General features: G+C 30.3%; 2 protein-coding genes across 4 annotated transcripts; one reads left to right on the top strand and one right to left on the bottom strand.

Annotated features, from left to right (window-relative positions):
• Positions 1 to 1,580: 1,580 nt before the first annotated feature.
• LOC134833310 (solute carrier organic anion transporter family member 74D) lies at positions 1,581 to 10,222 on the bottom strand. Of its 3 annotated transcripts, none has more exons than XM_063847590.1 (7): positions 10,078 to 10,222; positions 4,605 to 5,195; positions 3,327 to 3,600; positions 2,787 to 3,269; positions 2,138 to 2,734; positions 1,870 to 2,075; positions 1,581 to 1,808 (listed from the first exon to the last, which is right to left on the bottom strand). In XM_063847590.1, exons 1-7 carry the CDS (start codon positions 10,106 to 10,108, stop codon positions 1,678 to 1,680), a joined length of 2,313 nt encoding a protein of 770 aa, XP_063703660.1. In that variant the 5' UTR covers positions 10,109 to 10,222; the 3' UTR covers positions 1,581 to 1,677. The 3 variants fall into 3 exon arrangements, with proteins under 3 accessions (XP_063703660.1, XP_063703661.1, XP_063703658.1); XM_063847591.1 differs by lacking the exon at positions 10,078 to 10,222 and adding an exon at positions 7,226 to 7,375; XM_063847588.1 differs by lacking the exon at positions 10,078 to 10,222 and adding an exon at positions 6,707 to 6,818.
• On the top strand, positions 8,505 to 9,904 carry LOC134835669 (solute carrier organic anion transporter family member 4A1-like). The gene is made up of 4 exons (XM_063850588.1): positions 8,505 to 8,640; positions 8,695 to 8,883; positions 9,386 to 9,542; positions 9,617 to 9,904. Exons 1-4 carry the CDS (start codon positions 8,547 to 8,549, stop codon positions 9,855 to 9,857), a joined length of 681 nt encoding a protein of 226 aa, XP_063706658.1. The 5' UTR covers positions 8,505 to 8,546; the 3' UTR covers positions 9,858 to 9,904.
• Positions 10,223 to 15,980: the final 5,758 nt, after the last annotated feature.

Consider the following 15,980-nt stretch of genomic DNA (forward strand, 5'->3'; position numbering starts at 1 on the left):
AATTTTTTGTATTATTTCATATAATTTAAAGAAATTTTTGAAAAATTCGTTTTTTGGTCTTATTTCATATAATTTTAAGAAATTTTTTAAAAAATTTTAAATATTTGAAATGCGATAAAAATTTAACGTTAAAAAGTGATAAAAGTAAGTTTTTTACATACCTCTCAGTTGTTCAGTAAGACTTTGTACATTTGTATCACCTTTTTTTAGCGTTTTCTGCTGTTTCTGGAAGTTCTTTGGGAAACATTCCCACGAGAATGGCAAAAATTGTCATTATGATGCCCAAAATTACCCATCCAAGCCACCTTTTGATCGATTTTTCATTAAAAAATGTCCAAATTCTTTTAAAAAAGTATTTCTTACCACGCGCCAAGCCAAGGGGTCTTCGTTGGATCAATATACACTCGCAACGATGAATATCCAAGCAGTTTTCCACTAGATAAATTAAAATTCCGTTAATTTCAACATTAACTCACGAGGCTCTTCCGAAATCCACATCCAGGTCCCAGAGTTTTCAAGAAAAGTGCATAACCGAGCAACATAGGAGTTTTAGTCTTCTTCACATTGTCATCCAAGTAAGTTTGACCCAAACTGTAATACAAACTATTCCCGATTCCGAGCACAAATTGCGACAAAAAGATCAGAAGTAAGGGTGTGACATACGGTTCTTTGTTCATTTTGTCACAAAAATCACCTTCGTCACTTTTCAGGCATAATCGGTTTGTTCAGCAGAATTAATTCTTTCGTTAAGCCTGTTGAAAATTTTAATTTTTCTTTTTACCAAAATTAAGTAAGGGATTATTTTAACCTCAGAAGGTTATGATGTATGAGAAACTTTTGTGAAATTTTCTCAGCAATAGTTTAACACAAATTTTATTTCATTTTGACCAATTAAATTCTCCGCCTTAAAAATGGTCAAAAAACGTACTTTTTGAACCATAATAATTCAGAAGTTTTACTAAATTGTGCTAAAAATGATCTCATTTGATCAGAAATTTTGTCCTCTTTCCAACGATATATAACACTTTGCATTTGAGAAAATTTTTCCCTGCGATATGAGATGAAGGCACCTCGAAAATGCCCCTAAAATACCCAAATATGGGCCTTAGCTATCTCTTTAACGGATCAATATTTTTCGCTCAAATTTTAGGTATTGTGGGGATTTTGATCATAGAACACGATAAACTAACTTTTAGAAATAAAAAATAAATTTGTGGCAAAAAAAAATTCTTAAATAAACTTGAAGTTAAACAAATTACGTGTACATCGAGTTACTTCAATTTTGCCTTAAACCGTTGAAGAGATCAAAATTTTTTAAAATATATTTTTTTTTTAAATTCCAAAATACCTAATATCGAAAAAATCAAAAATTAATTAAAACCTTGTGAAATATATCGTCCACATCGATTGTGTAGTCCCAAGCAATAAATAATCAAATAATCAAAATAATCAAATAGCTCTTGGAAATCGCAAATCTCTGCAACCACGATGCCAACTCAATAAACCACACAAATTGTTATTAAGTTCCATTCCGAGTCTCGTGAAATTTGATATTTGATGCAGATTAGGAGCAGATCAAATGGCTAAAGAGACGATCTGATTTAAGATTTAACTAAAAAATTTAATACTCAAAGAAATTTCAACAAAAAAATTATTAAATGGCTTAAAAACTATGAACTATCTCAATACTGTGGTAGGCTTTCGTGGCTTTTCTGCTTCCGTTTGACCTTCATTTTCTTCGTAGAGCTCGATATTTCTGCCATACCACCAAACGAGACCGTCGAATATGACGCCGATGAATGTGAAAACTGGAAAATTATTAAAAATTTCATTTAAGATCGTAAATTTGAGTAAAAAAAAGTCACTTACACATCGCCATAATATTCACGTAATATCTAAACGTCTTTTGATCATAAATTTGACACGTTCCTTTCTTGCCGCATTCCTCCGTAAATACCAAACAAGTGCTATCGATGACTCTCGAGTAGATAATTGGTCCAGGAATTAGCGCAAACAAGCTTATCATCATCAAAATCATTCCTTGAGTGATTGATTTGTCCTCTTTTGTTACACATCTGAATTTTTTTTTAAATTTTCATCAATTTTTTATCAAAAATTAAATTTTTCAGGTACTTACCGATAATTCACAAGCAAATTTCCGATACGACCTGATGCTCCAAAGATATTTATCAACGCAGAAACCGTCGTAAAGATGTAAAAACCAGTTGCACATCCTTTGAGACACGCCCCGGACAACATAACGCCCAAACTTTCATCCAATTTGGGGGCTTCTCGTTTTTCACGCGACGTTCCGGGCTCAAAATATTCATCAGAGTAGTCATCGTCTTCGTAATCAAAACCGTCAGTAGTTTTAGTTGTCGTACTTTTGGGCAAAGAGAAGCTCGTTGGAGTCTCCATCGTCGTTGAGAGCACAATTGACGGCAAAATCGACGACATGAGTGAATCTTTCTTCATATTCGCCGGTTTTGAAGTTGAAAATTCGGTGTTTTTGAGGAAACTTGGGACTGTTGAAGCTTCTCGGGCGAGCATCAGAGGTTCAGATTCCGGCGCACATGAACAATCCGAGAAAACGCGGTCTTTTTCGTGCCATTTATTGCATCCAGCATGACATGGAGAGAAAAATGTCACTCCTGATTCTTCATGGCAGACCGGGCTGTAAGGCACATGATCGCAAATGCAGTTTGAATTGCATTCCATCGTCAAATTTATCAATCTACAACAAAAACTTCTCATTAAAAAATCATTTTTACAAGAAAATCACTCACTTTCCCGCTACTAACGGCATTTTTCCGTCGGGACAAGTCAAAAAAAGGTTCGTAAATTGTCCCGCCATGTAAACAAGACCCACAACGACGTTCCAAAAGAGCAAATATTTCGCATGTGGCTTCTTTTTGGAGATGAACCAACCCGAAAGTAACATTCCGATGATCATACCGAAGAGAGTTGCGGGTCCCGTGACAATTGTGGCATCCGCAGCTGTCTTATGGAATTGCACTTCCATGTATTTTGCGATGAACGTGATGTATCCACTGCTGCCGAGGATGTAAAAGACTCCCGAGAAAATATTGAACATCAAAACCTTGTTTTTGATCAAACGGTAAACAGCTTCGGAGAATCCCGCGTTATTTTGACGCTTGATGGGTAAAGTACTCATGCTGCCGACATTATGATCATTGAGAAATGGATCAGGAATCCTTTGTCCGTTCAATACTTCTTCCTCAGAAAATAATGGAACGGGTTTTTTTTCACTGAAATTATAAAAAAAAAATTAAAAAATATTTTTTAAGTGAAATTTTTCGACTTACGGTTCAGATTTTTGCTTTTTCGGGAGTTCTTTCGGGAATAAGCCGATTAAAAATGCAAAAATTGCCATTGTGATGCCAAGAACGACCCATCCAAGCCACCATGCACCCAACCACCGAGGATCCTTGTTACTTATAATGGGAGTTTTTGTTGGATCAATGTAAATTTTCAACGCTCCAGCTGCCACGAAGAATCCAACGGCTGGTCCAAACATCCTCAACGAGAAAGCAAGTGCCAACATGATCGGAGTACTTGTCTTATTTTCGATATTATCGTCTAAGGCGAATAAATTTAATATATCCATTTTTTGTCTCCCCCCCCTCGGATTTTGTCGAAAAAATTCAGGGGGAAAAATAAAAATTAAATATAAAATACAAATATTTTTGAAATATTTTGGAATTTTTATATTAAAAAATCATGAAAAATTACTGTTTATGGTAAAATTATACAAAAAACTAAAGAAATTTGCTTAATTACGACATTTTCTATTGAAATGTTGAAAAACATTTTTTTGAAAGTCACGTGACCAAAATTATTTTTTTTCAAAAATTTTTATTTTGGGAGATTTTGTTGTTTTTTCTTTACTTTTAAGTTCAAATTTTAAAATAATATAAGGCCGCTCCAAAATCAAAAATAAATTGCGGTGCCCCATTTCAAAAGTCGAAAATCCAATGGGGCAAAATAAAAAAAAAAGTTAAAAATTTCATCAAAAATGGCCGTTTTTGGTTGTATTTTCATAATTTTTCAAGATGTTTTTAAAAAATTTTTTAAAAAGTTTTAAATTTTTAATAATTTTTTTTAAAAAATCGTAATTTAACATAAATGTTCTTATTTAAATTTTTTTTTCCAAAATTACTGAATTTATTTTTCAAATTTTTTTGACAGTTATTTTTTATGAATTTTTTTTCTTTAATTTTTAATATGTAACATTCTGAAATCTATTTTAAATTAGCAAATCTCAAAAAAGATAATTCATAAAAAATATTTAACGTTTAAAAATAGTTAAAAATTTTGTCATTTTGTATGAAAATAGTATTTAATTTTTTTTTTTATTTTGCCCCCCCCCCCCCATTTTATTTTTAAAAATTTTGGACTTTATTTTTGATTTTCATTTGGAGCGGCCTAAACTAAAATTAAATAAATTTTAAGAATCAACGTTTAACGTCTAAAAACGTTAAAAAATTACAAACAAAAAATTCAAAAATATTTATTTTTTTATTTCCCCCCCCCCCCGAGAAAATCCTCATGGGACAAAAAATGAAAATATTAAATTTATTTACCTAAATAACTCGCTCCGAGCGAATAATACAACGTATTTCCGATCCCGAGCACAAATTGTGACAAAAAGATCAGAACCAGTGGCAAAATCGACCATACTTCGGTGCATTCCTTCTCGAGCGGGTCTGTCATGCACAACCGGTTCTGACTTTTGTACAAAGCATCTGCCGATACATTCAACACACTTTGCAAATGATCCGTTGATTCCATATATTCCTTTGTGAGTTTCAGGGCATCTTCACCAGCGCCGTAGAAAAAGTGCGGAGATGCCAGGATGAAACACGAAAGTGCACAAAACATCACGCCCCACGAAATCCAACGAGGACGATTTCGCTGCCCGCCGAAATACGACAAAATAAGCGATAATAATATCTGAGAAATTTCGTTTCCGCACAGAACGATGCCCGTTGTCGAGCTGGGGATTTGGAAACGTTTTTCTAAAGTTGTTAAACTAACGACGAAATACACAAAGGACATGGCTTGAACACATCCGAGCAATCCATAGATGATGATGAACGTTTTTTTCGTCGCAAATCGCTGGAGAAACCCCGGGTGCCAGATACTCAAGCCGCAAGCGTTGTCAGGATTCATTCCTAAAATAAAAAAAAAATTATTAAAATTTGCATTGATCAGGTAAGAAAAAAATATTTAATAAAATATTTCTACAAAATTGGTGCCAAAAATCTAAAAAATAAAATAAAAATTTAACTAATTAATTTAATTAATTGAAAAATTTAATTTTAAAAATTTAATTTAAAATTTAAAGAACATTTAGGAAAATTTTAATCACTTTTAAAAGATTCAAATTTAAAACTTAATTTTTGATGCTATTAATTTTTATAAAATTTTGCGAAAATTTATTATTTTGTTAAAAAATTTATTGAATAACATTTAAAATTATTCTTTTTTTGGTTAAAAAAACTTAAATTTTCATTCAATCACAATAAAAAAAAATTAATATTCAATTAATAATTTAAAAAAATAATTAATTTAAAAAATTAAAAAATATTTATTTTAATAATTAATTAATTAAATAATTAATAACAAAAAAAAAAAAAAAAAAAAAATAAAAAAAAAATAAAAATAAAATTTCGTTAAAAAATTCATTTAAGAATATTATTTAAATTAAAAATTTATTTAAATATTTTAAATTATTTTTAAAAATTATTAAATATTAAAGAAAAATAATAATTATTTTTTTTGTCACAATAAAAAAAATTAATATTCAATTAATTAATTTAAAAAAATTAAAAAAATATTTATTTTAATAATTAATTAATTAAATAATTAATAATAAAAAAATATAAAAAATAAGTATAAAATTTCGTTAAAAAATTCATTTAAGAATATTATTTAAATTAAAAATTTTTTAAAATTATTTTTAAAAATTATTGAATATTAAAGAAAAATAATTATTATTTTTTTTGTCACAATAAAAAAAAATAATATTCAATTAATTAATTTAAAAAATTAAAAAATATTTATTTTAATAATTAATTAATAATTAATAATTATTTAATAATTAATTAAATAATAATTTTTAAAAATATAAAAAAAAAATAAAAATGAAATTTCGTTAAAAAATTCATTTAAGAATATTATTTAAATTAAAAATTTATTTAAATTATTAAATATTAAAGAAAAATAATTATTAATTTTTTTTGTCCCTGAATTAAACTGTGTTGTCAACAATTATTTGGCTTTCGTATCTAATCAACTTAGACATTTTGAATTTATTTATTCTTTTACAACTTCAAATTTTTTATCTACCGTTTGATAGAAACATTTCCTCATCCTTATCTAATTGACTCAAATTTTACATCGCCTGATCGCTGGATCAATGGACAATTAATTAAATATCGAAAAGTCATTCGCTTTTTTGACCTTTTTTTTTGTTGTTTTCTTCCGTAATACGCAAAAATTACTTATGTCGATAAGCGAGACATCAAAATTCAATAACTTCACACCGGACATCTCCTTATCTGTTATTGTAATTATTTATTATATTTTATGTTATGACGTCCTTACTTTGTATCAATTTTACAAAAAAAAAAAAAAAATAATAAATAATATTTTGATGATTTAAGACCTAAACATGAATCACCTTTGATGATTTTCGACTTAGATGAATTTTTTATGTTATTCATAAACAAAATTATCACAGCTGATAAGACGTTATTCACAAAAATTAACTTTAATTCGCCGTCTAGCCTGTACACTTTATCATACAGATGTTTTATTTTCAATTTTATTTATTACATCAATTGTTTTTCTAAACAAATTCCCGCGACGATTGATAATGAAGCGTTGATAAAACTATCAATCAAGCGTTTCTGTGTCACGTCAGGTTTTCTATCGAGCGCCTTGATGTATTTAAAATTGATTTTTAATGCATAAGGAGATTTTTCGAGAAAATTTTGTAGTTTCAAGGTCACTTATACTTGAGACCTAAAACACTTCATTGAAGAACTTTTTTTATCTTTCGCCTCGAATGGCAAACTCTTAAATCTTATCTCGTGTTATTTTTTCCTCTTTTGAATAATAATCACTTGGAACAAAGTTCGATAGACACTCGTCGTGTGAATGATTGAAAATTTTCCTTTCGAAGGGATTTTTCACTTACTTTTGATTTTTTTTTAATTTTTATGTAATTTTCCGCTTGAAAAGAAGTTAAATCATCTTAATTTTATTATGAGCTTTTTTATTGAATGTTTATCTTTCAATATTATTTAATATTTAATTGAAATTTATTCCGTTTTTGCTCAATTTTTGAGGTCTGTACTCCAGGAGGATTCGACAAGAACTGATCAATATTTTTGCTCTTTTCAATAAATTTACTGATAATTTTTGTTCGATTCATTGTCGGGTAATTATTATTTTGAACAATGTTTTGGTGTAGTTGAAGCTGATTAACTATCGGGTTTTAATCTCTTTGAAACTTTGTTCGAATGTAGAGAAGAAATTTCGGGAGAAATCCTGTGAGAAAGATCAATTTTGGGCGATTTATATGGTCACGTGGTTAAAATTTTAAAAATTTCTAAGGAACCTATCTTTTTTTGGAAGTTAAAGAACTTAATTCTGGTTATGAGTTGGTATTGACTTTTAAAAAGCTTATTCGAGGATTTTTTTTTTTTGCTAAATTTTTAGAAAATTTTGAAGAAAAGCAGTAATAATGGTCACGTGGTTTGAAATTTGTTTTACGATTTTTATTGATTTTTTAATTTATTTTAGTCAAAATTTTCAAATTTTAACTTTAAACGATGATTCATATCCATTTAGAGCTAATTTTGAAGAGTTTTATGCAAAATAAAAAAAAATAACTGAAAGGTCACGTGGTTTTCATTTTATGAACATCTAAGGAAATTATATTTATTTGAAGACTAAGAACTTATTTTCCGTTTATGAGGAGCTATAAACTTTCTAAAAGTTTATTCTGAAACTTGTTTTGCTAAATCTAATTAAAATTTCGAAGAAAATCAATAAAAAAGGTCACGTGGTTTGAAATTTGTTTCATGATTTTTGTAATTTTTTCAATCAAAAACTTCAAATTTTGGCTTCAAATCCTTTAAGAGCTAATTCTAAAATTTTTTAGCTAAATTTCTAATAAAATTTCAGAAAAAATCTCCTCATTCCTCCCTAACACCTGTGACCTAATATTGATTAATCATCGTTCAACGTGTGTTCCGTAAACGTACAATAATTACGAAATATAAACAAAATCCATTCCATTGAAGTACAAACCAAAACAACTTCTGCTCGTCCCATACGTAAGTAGCCGAGAACATATCTATCGGAAAAAAGATAAGATACGGCAACATTTTATCTTTCCCCAATGATAAGCACTCACGAAGCTTTTTTCATTCAGTCGACGAAAATTCTTGCAACGACAAGTCATCGAAAATTAATCACTTTTTAATTGGAATTTTTACAAATTTAATGCAAAAATGTCACGTTTAGCAACTCTCTTCCGGAGCAACAGCGACGCTGACGTTATCCAAGACTCACGTTTCGAAGCTCGATCGAATAATATTCCAAAAGGTAAGAAATTTTCCGATATTTTTCATTAAAAAATGAGTCATTTTCAAATTTTAGGTGATCTCGATTGTGGGATTGTATCACTGGGATGGTGCAATTCACTCGCATGCCAACGTCTGGGCAATTCTAATACCTTTTTGGCAGTTTTTTGTGTTGCTGGACTCTTGCAGGGCGCCGTAACGAGCTATTTTCGGATATCGGCAAAACAGATGGCACTTCAATACGACTTCGATCCGAATTTGATAGGTAAGTCGATAGCGTTATCTCTTGGATGAGTCATAAACCGCATAATTTCTCTTCGTAGATTGGTTGCTGGTTGTCAGTGGATTGACTCAAGGAATGTTTGCGATATTGGTTGCGTATTGGTTGTCTAACTGTTGTGTGTTCGTGCATGATGTCCTAAACGGTAGAATTAACTCTAGTCATATTTGCAATGCTTGGCGAATTATGTCCCGTGACACACAAACAATCCTAGTGAAAAGCAAAACTTTTCAAAAAATTTCACCTCAACTTCGATTTTCAGCGATTTTATCATTTTCAAGCAATTTTTGAATTTTTGGCTCGAAAATTATAATTTTTTCAAGGTGAAAAATTTTTTTCAATGGAATTGTTCGTTGTCTCGAGTAGATCATTTTTTAAAAAGAAACATATTTCTTGTTTCATCCTGTGATCACTGCTTAAAAAGCAAAAATATCGATTTTCCACGTCTCGCGCCACGTCTCGCGCACGTAGATTTTTTACTGTGTAGATTGGTTGCTGGTTGTCAGTGGATTGACTCAAGGAATGTTTGCGATATTGGTTGCGTATTGGGGACATCGGATTCACCGAATTTCCTGGCTCGGAGGCATTCTGATGTTACAAGCGTGCCTAATTGTCATGCGAATTATACCGACACTCGTTAAGAAGTGAGCGCACGTGCTTTAATTGAAGAATTTTCTAATTGAATAATCTCTTTTGTCATGTATTTATCATTTTATAGAGACACAGGCCCCATTGAAACAACCAAGGTCACCGATTTGTGTTTCGAATATGTCGCAGGAAGACTCGGCAGTGCGCGTTCGCATGCCATAACGACGCAAATAATGCTTTTTATCGTGCAATTCGGCATCGGAATGGGAAATGTGGCGTTTTATTGTCTCGGTATCTCGTATTTGGACGATAATTTGAAGGAGCATGAGAGTCCAGCTTATATCGCGGGAGCTTTGGCTGCTTATTTATAGGGATTACAATTCGGATCAGCAGTTGCCTTTCTCGTTGAAGGTTTAAAAGCTGCTTGGTGGATGGGATGGACCATTTTAAGGCCTTTAGTCTTCACAAGTGGACTTTTAAGACGCAAAGTTTGTCACCGATTTTCCATACGACAACGATTCCAGGTTTTTCCTTCCGACATCCGAAGCTGATGGATTGAGTGACGAATGGACCTCACGATTGATCACTTACCTGTTAACACCTCCTTTAGTTGGATTATCATGTCTGGTCGCGGGATTAATTATTGCCAAAATAAATCCGTCACCGAGGTGAGTTTGACCCAGAACTAAAAAAAAATGCAAGACTTTAATGTGGAACGATATTTGAATAACTGAGCTGTGAATTTGTTTGTTTATTTGTGAAACCTGTTTTGTGAGCGATTTTTTTTTTCGTTTCTATTCATTCATGAAGCTTTGTTGAGCGCGACGTGCAATTATTAGAGAGAGCGTGAATCGTAACGGTAAATCAAGTGATGAGACTCGACACACTGAAGGCAAACGGCAAAGCCTAATCTATACGTAATATACTATACTAATCTGTACGTATTAACGTTTTGTTACTCTCTTGCTTTTTATCGCAGACAAAATCATGAGCGAATTATATTGCATAATCGCAATTGGACAACCTTTTGACATGAAGTGCGTTTTTTATGGTTGGATGACGTTCTGTCTGTACCTATGCTCAGATGACATCATATCATGTTAAAAATCACTTTTAGAGATAAAAAAAGCTTTGGTTCTAAAAATTGTTTGAAAATTTTCATAACGTTTAGAATTTTTGCATAAAAATTTTTTCAGAAAAAAATTCCTTAAAATTTTTATTTCAATATTTAGTACGAAAAAAATTAAAATTCAAAATTTTTTAAAATATTTAATTTTTTAATTTTAATTTATTAATTTTTTTTAAATTTATATTTTTTTCATTTTTTGGATTTTCCATTTTTAAAGTACTAAGAATTAAAATTAAATTAAATTTCTCATAAAATAAAAAAAATTAAAGTAAGTCAGTTTTTGAATAATATTTTGGAAGAAAAAATCGTTAAACATCGATAAAAAATATCATTAAAAAAATTCAAAATAAAAGCCGCAAGCGATTTTTTGTTGAAATTTTATTAGACTTTCGACTTTTTAAAGATTTTAAATTAGGCCGCTCCAAATTTTTTTTGAACTTTTTGTCCCATGCCCCATTTAAAAAGTCGAAAATCCAATGGGGCAAAATAAAATAAAAGTTGAAAATTTCATCAAAATTGACCGGTTTTTTAAGGTCTTTTTTCATATTTTTTTAAAGAATTTTCTAAAATTTAAAAAAAAAAATAATTTTTATATTGAAAATATTATTTTAACATGAATTTTCTTCTTTCAACGAAAATCAATTGCATTCGTGTATAAAACGAATGACTTGACCGCATTTCAATGTGTTAAATTCCATGAATTTTCATAAATTTTTCGAGTTTTCCCGAAAATTTTCATCAATTTTCACTTTTAATGTGTTTTAAATTTTCAATGATTTTTCATAAATTTTTCAATTTTCCTAGTTTTCCCGAAAATTTTCATCAATTTTCACTTTTTATGTTACTCACGAGACTCCCCTGAACATTTTAAAATTTTGAAATTTTTCAAGATTTTCCGATTTTCCATGAATTTTCCGAGTTTTCCCGAAAATTTTCATCAATTTTCACTTTCCATGTTACTCACGAAACTCCCCTGAACATTTTAAAATTTTTCAAGATTTTCCGATTTTCCATGAATTTTCCGAGTTTTCCAGAAAATTTTCATCAATTTTCACTTTCCATGTTACTCACGAGATTCCCCTTAATATTTTAAAATTTTGAAATTTTTTCAAGATTTTCCGATTTTCCATGAATTTTCCGAGTTTTCCCGAAGTTTTCCACTAATTTTCATCGTCAACATTTTCCAACGGATGAAAACTTATTTAAATTTCTAACGGATAATTTTTTTAAATATGCTGTCAAATCTGTCAATTGAAAAGAATTCGCCAAACCTGCTAATTCAAACAAAGTTAAAGTGGCACACCACACAGACGGACGGAAAGATACCGATTTTTTTTTCAAAAAAATTGAAATGCGGTAAAAAATGAAAAATACGACATTTTTTTAAGTTCATCAATATTTTTATTTATTTTTAGCGTTTTAAAAATTTCAATAAATTATTGATTTGGAACACCTTTTAAAATTTTTTAAAATAAAAACTAAGTAACTTTGAATACAAAATACAATAAAATACAAAGTAAATAAAACTTTTTAAAAATATTTTTTTAAATGTCACTATTTCACTCTTTAATTTTTATTCCTCCCAAAATGTGCTAAAAATGCAAAAATTGAGCGGAAATAACGACAATGAAATGAAAATAAAAGAAAATTCTTTGGATAAACTTTTACGACGCTCAGAAAAAAAAGAGTGCGATATGAGTACCATTCCCGTCTATTTATATTCCATTCGAAACAGGCAAAGAGGATAATCTTAAAGTGATTTACAGACACACACACACACACACACAAAATTGAAACTTTTAAATTTAAATTATAAAAATTCATTAAACTTTGTCTATTTAAATTTTTGTGTGCCTTGATGTCGTAAAATGTGTGTTCCGTTGAATAAAATATAGAAAGATTTAATGAAATGTGTGTACATAGGTAACTAAGCGGATAAATTGCATATTTTTTTTTTTACTTTTTCTTAGGTTAACAAGGGTTGGTTACCGTTGCCCTGTCGCTCATGATGAAGGTGAAAAATTGCAAAAGGGACTATCTTGATAGCTCTGACGCGCCCTATAATGTGAAGCGTGGCAGACAAGGTCAAAGCCAGTATCGTAATTTTTTTTAGCATTCTTGACAGCCCTTTTTAACACGAGCCACAGAAAAAGTGCAGCTTTTCACACAAGATATAACAAACTTTTGCAGCGTTTCATTATTCTGCATCTCTAAACAACATTAAATGCATGAAACCATGGCAATAAATCCTGGTGTTGTTGTTGTATTTTACTTTTTTAATAGTTTTCTTTTCTTTTTTTGCACGAACTAATGGGTACAGATACCCATAAAAATTCGTGCGCTCGAAAAAGTGAGCAGAAAATGATCTACAAATCCTTGTTTTTCTTCTTTTTTTTCGTTCTCTTACTCGTTTTTCAAAAAGTTGGATAGAAAGAATTCTTTTAATTTAGCGAAAAACGGTACAGAGTAAACGAAGAAAAAAACAACAAAAAAGGGTAAGTTGATGCACATTTAACACTTTCAACATCGAGCTTAATTAAGTTTTAACTGGAAGAAATATTCCGAGCGAAAATTCTTGCACCTTCTTAACAAAGTTGATACACCGAAGGGAAGAAAAGTAGTTTTAAAGCGAGAAAAAAAATGTTGTGGAGAAAAGCGTTCAACACTTGTTCAAAAGGTGTGAACGTGGAAGACTGGCTGTTAACCTAATTACATATTTTATTAAGGTTTTTTAAGTTTATTTTAATTTTTTTTGCAGAAAAGTTGTCACTATAGGTGCTTTGTAACTCGGAAGAAACTCTTTAAAGTTCAAAGGATAGAAAAAAATTATTTCTGTTAAATCTGATTAAATTTAAGGATTTTGACAACTAGTGAAAAGGTCGTTAAACGATCACAAATTATTTTGCTTGTGTTGTAATGACCTCTCGAAGAGAATAAATTAACCTCTTAAGAGGGGTTGAATTAATCCATCAAGTGGGTTCGATTAACCACCTGAATGATTTTCTTGTATCCTTTAGTTATTTTTGTTCCTAATAAGATGATATAAAAAAAATATTTGATTTAAGGTACCTAAGTGGGATCATTCAATATATCGAAAAAAAAACTTAAGATGCGTGGATAAATAAATTGGAAATTACAAATCTGACAAAAAGGTGCATTTTTTAATTTTGGTGATGATTATATAGTGACCCACCTAAGCACACAAAAAAGGGCTTTCTGAGGGTTTTCTTTCTTCCTAATCTGTTCCATATTCTTCTTTAATCGTGCTGACACTCTTTAAGAAAAAAAAAGATTTTTTTCAGTGAGAAATCTCTAAATTCTATAGGATTCATAATGCCATTCGTGCTTCCTAAAAGCAACTTTATTTTGTGTTCCGAATAAGGACAATCGCATAAAATGTGCTCTGCTTTTTTTTCTTCTGAGTGACAGATTCTGCAATCTGTTGAATTCCTATAACCCATTCTTTTCATCAGTTTATTCAATCAAGTATGTCCGTTTAGGTAAGCAACTATGCACATCACCCGATATCAGCATTTCATCGAAAAAAAAACAATGGCATGAGATTTTTTGATGGTTTTGTGTTAGTTAGGCCTAAAGTAGTCCATACTCAAAATTTCATTTTTCTAAAAAAAATTCTCAAAAAAACCAATAAAAAGTTGAAAAATTGTTAAGAAAACTCTTTAGGGCTTTGAAGGTCAAAAAAAAAGGCCAAAATTTCCCACTGGGTAAAGTCATGCATAGGGTTCCCTGGGACTTTTATTTGGCTTCTATTTCTTAACTCGACATCACTGATTTTCGACACATTTACACTTAAATATTCAGTAAGCAAGTTTTTGATGCACTTGTTAATAATGATCAGGACATTGTACATTATTCTTTGTTCGACACTTAGTAAAATCGTTTGATGTAGCAATGATGTTTATTCTGCTATATCTGTTTCCTCTTGGCATTACTTATAATACTCTGTTTTCTGGAGTTCATTCTGTTTAATTTCATTCAGTTTGGTTTTTAAGACGATTCAAAATCAATTTTTCTCCAAAGCTTTTAAGTTTTTCACTGTCTCCAGTTCCGGTTGTCCTCAACATTCACAAATCGAGCTCGCAATTCTTCTTTCAAGCTATTAAACCATTTTTTCCAATCGTTTTCTTCGAAAAATCCTAGTTTTAACCCTGATAAGTCCAAAAGTATCATAGCGAAGCTTATCAATGATAGTATGATGTACAAAACTTATGTACTTGATCAACTTGATGTTCACAGAAACAGGTCAAACATTTTCGTATTAATTTCATATGAATTTAATTTTACTGTCATAACTATGGAAGAAAGGATTAAAATTAAGCTGCTTGAACAAGATTATGAAAAACTTACCTATATGAACAATTTGACGATTGAAAAATCTTTTCTGTACTTGAATCAATACATATGAAACTGTAAAAACGTTTTCGCTAGAAAAAAAATGTTTATCTAGTTTTCTGAACATTTGGTTAAAAATAGTTTCTACTAAAAGTTCATGTTCCAATAAAGACATAAGTTCACCTTTGATCATCGTCTCATTTGTTTATTCAAACAAACAACTTTTGTAATAAACAAACAGTTTACCGATCAAAAACATCAGTTTTCCTTTCTCTTCCGAACACAAAAAGAAAACATCAACCACATTTCGCCATCATCGTACACTAAAGAGTAATTATAAGAACCTAAACAAGCAAACTTTAATTAAGTTTTGGCTTTTCGCATCTTCTTCTTCTTCTCGGCATTACTTTTTATTTTAAGAAAAAAAGATTGGCAAGGAAAGAAGTTATTATGAAAACCCTTTTTTCGGATCAAAAGTATCTCTTACCACATCCTTTTATCCGGCAACGTGAATCCTTCTCCTCATGACATCACAATCGGAAACATTTTCTGTCATGCGGTTATTCTAATTTTATTTTTACTTTTTTTTTTCCTTGTTTGACGAAAAAAATATCGACGAAGAAAAAATATTTAATGTGAAAATTATCACTTTTCTTTTTCTTAAACGTCTTTACCACAAGAAGCAACGAACATTTACTGTGTCAGTCATGTGACTAAATGCAATTTTCCATGATGATAATAATAATATCAAAATTCCTCTCATGTATTCAATTAATGCTGATGATAAAATGAATGAAAAACTACTTAAAAACTTTTACGAGGCATGACAGCAAATAATGTGTCGCTATGTCTACCCGCAAAAGTAAAGTCTTGGGAACACGAAACCCGTGCGAAGAGAGAAAAGGAGCTAACTAATTTATGACATTTGTAAGTGTCGTTAACGATAATTAAATCAATTTATTTTTGACGTAGCGCAAAATGGTGTCTCGTCTTCGCGTCCTTGCAGTTTTTT

Source organism: Culicoides brevitarsis, chromosome 3, assembly GCF_036172545.1.
Source record: "Culicoides brevitarsis isolate CSIRO-B50_1 chromosome 3, AGI_CSIRO_Cbre_v1, whole genome shotgun sequence".
Taxonomy (NCBI): domain Eukaryota; kingdom Metazoa; phylum Arthropoda; class Insecta; order Diptera; family Ceratopogonidae; genus Culicoides; species Culicoides brevitarsis.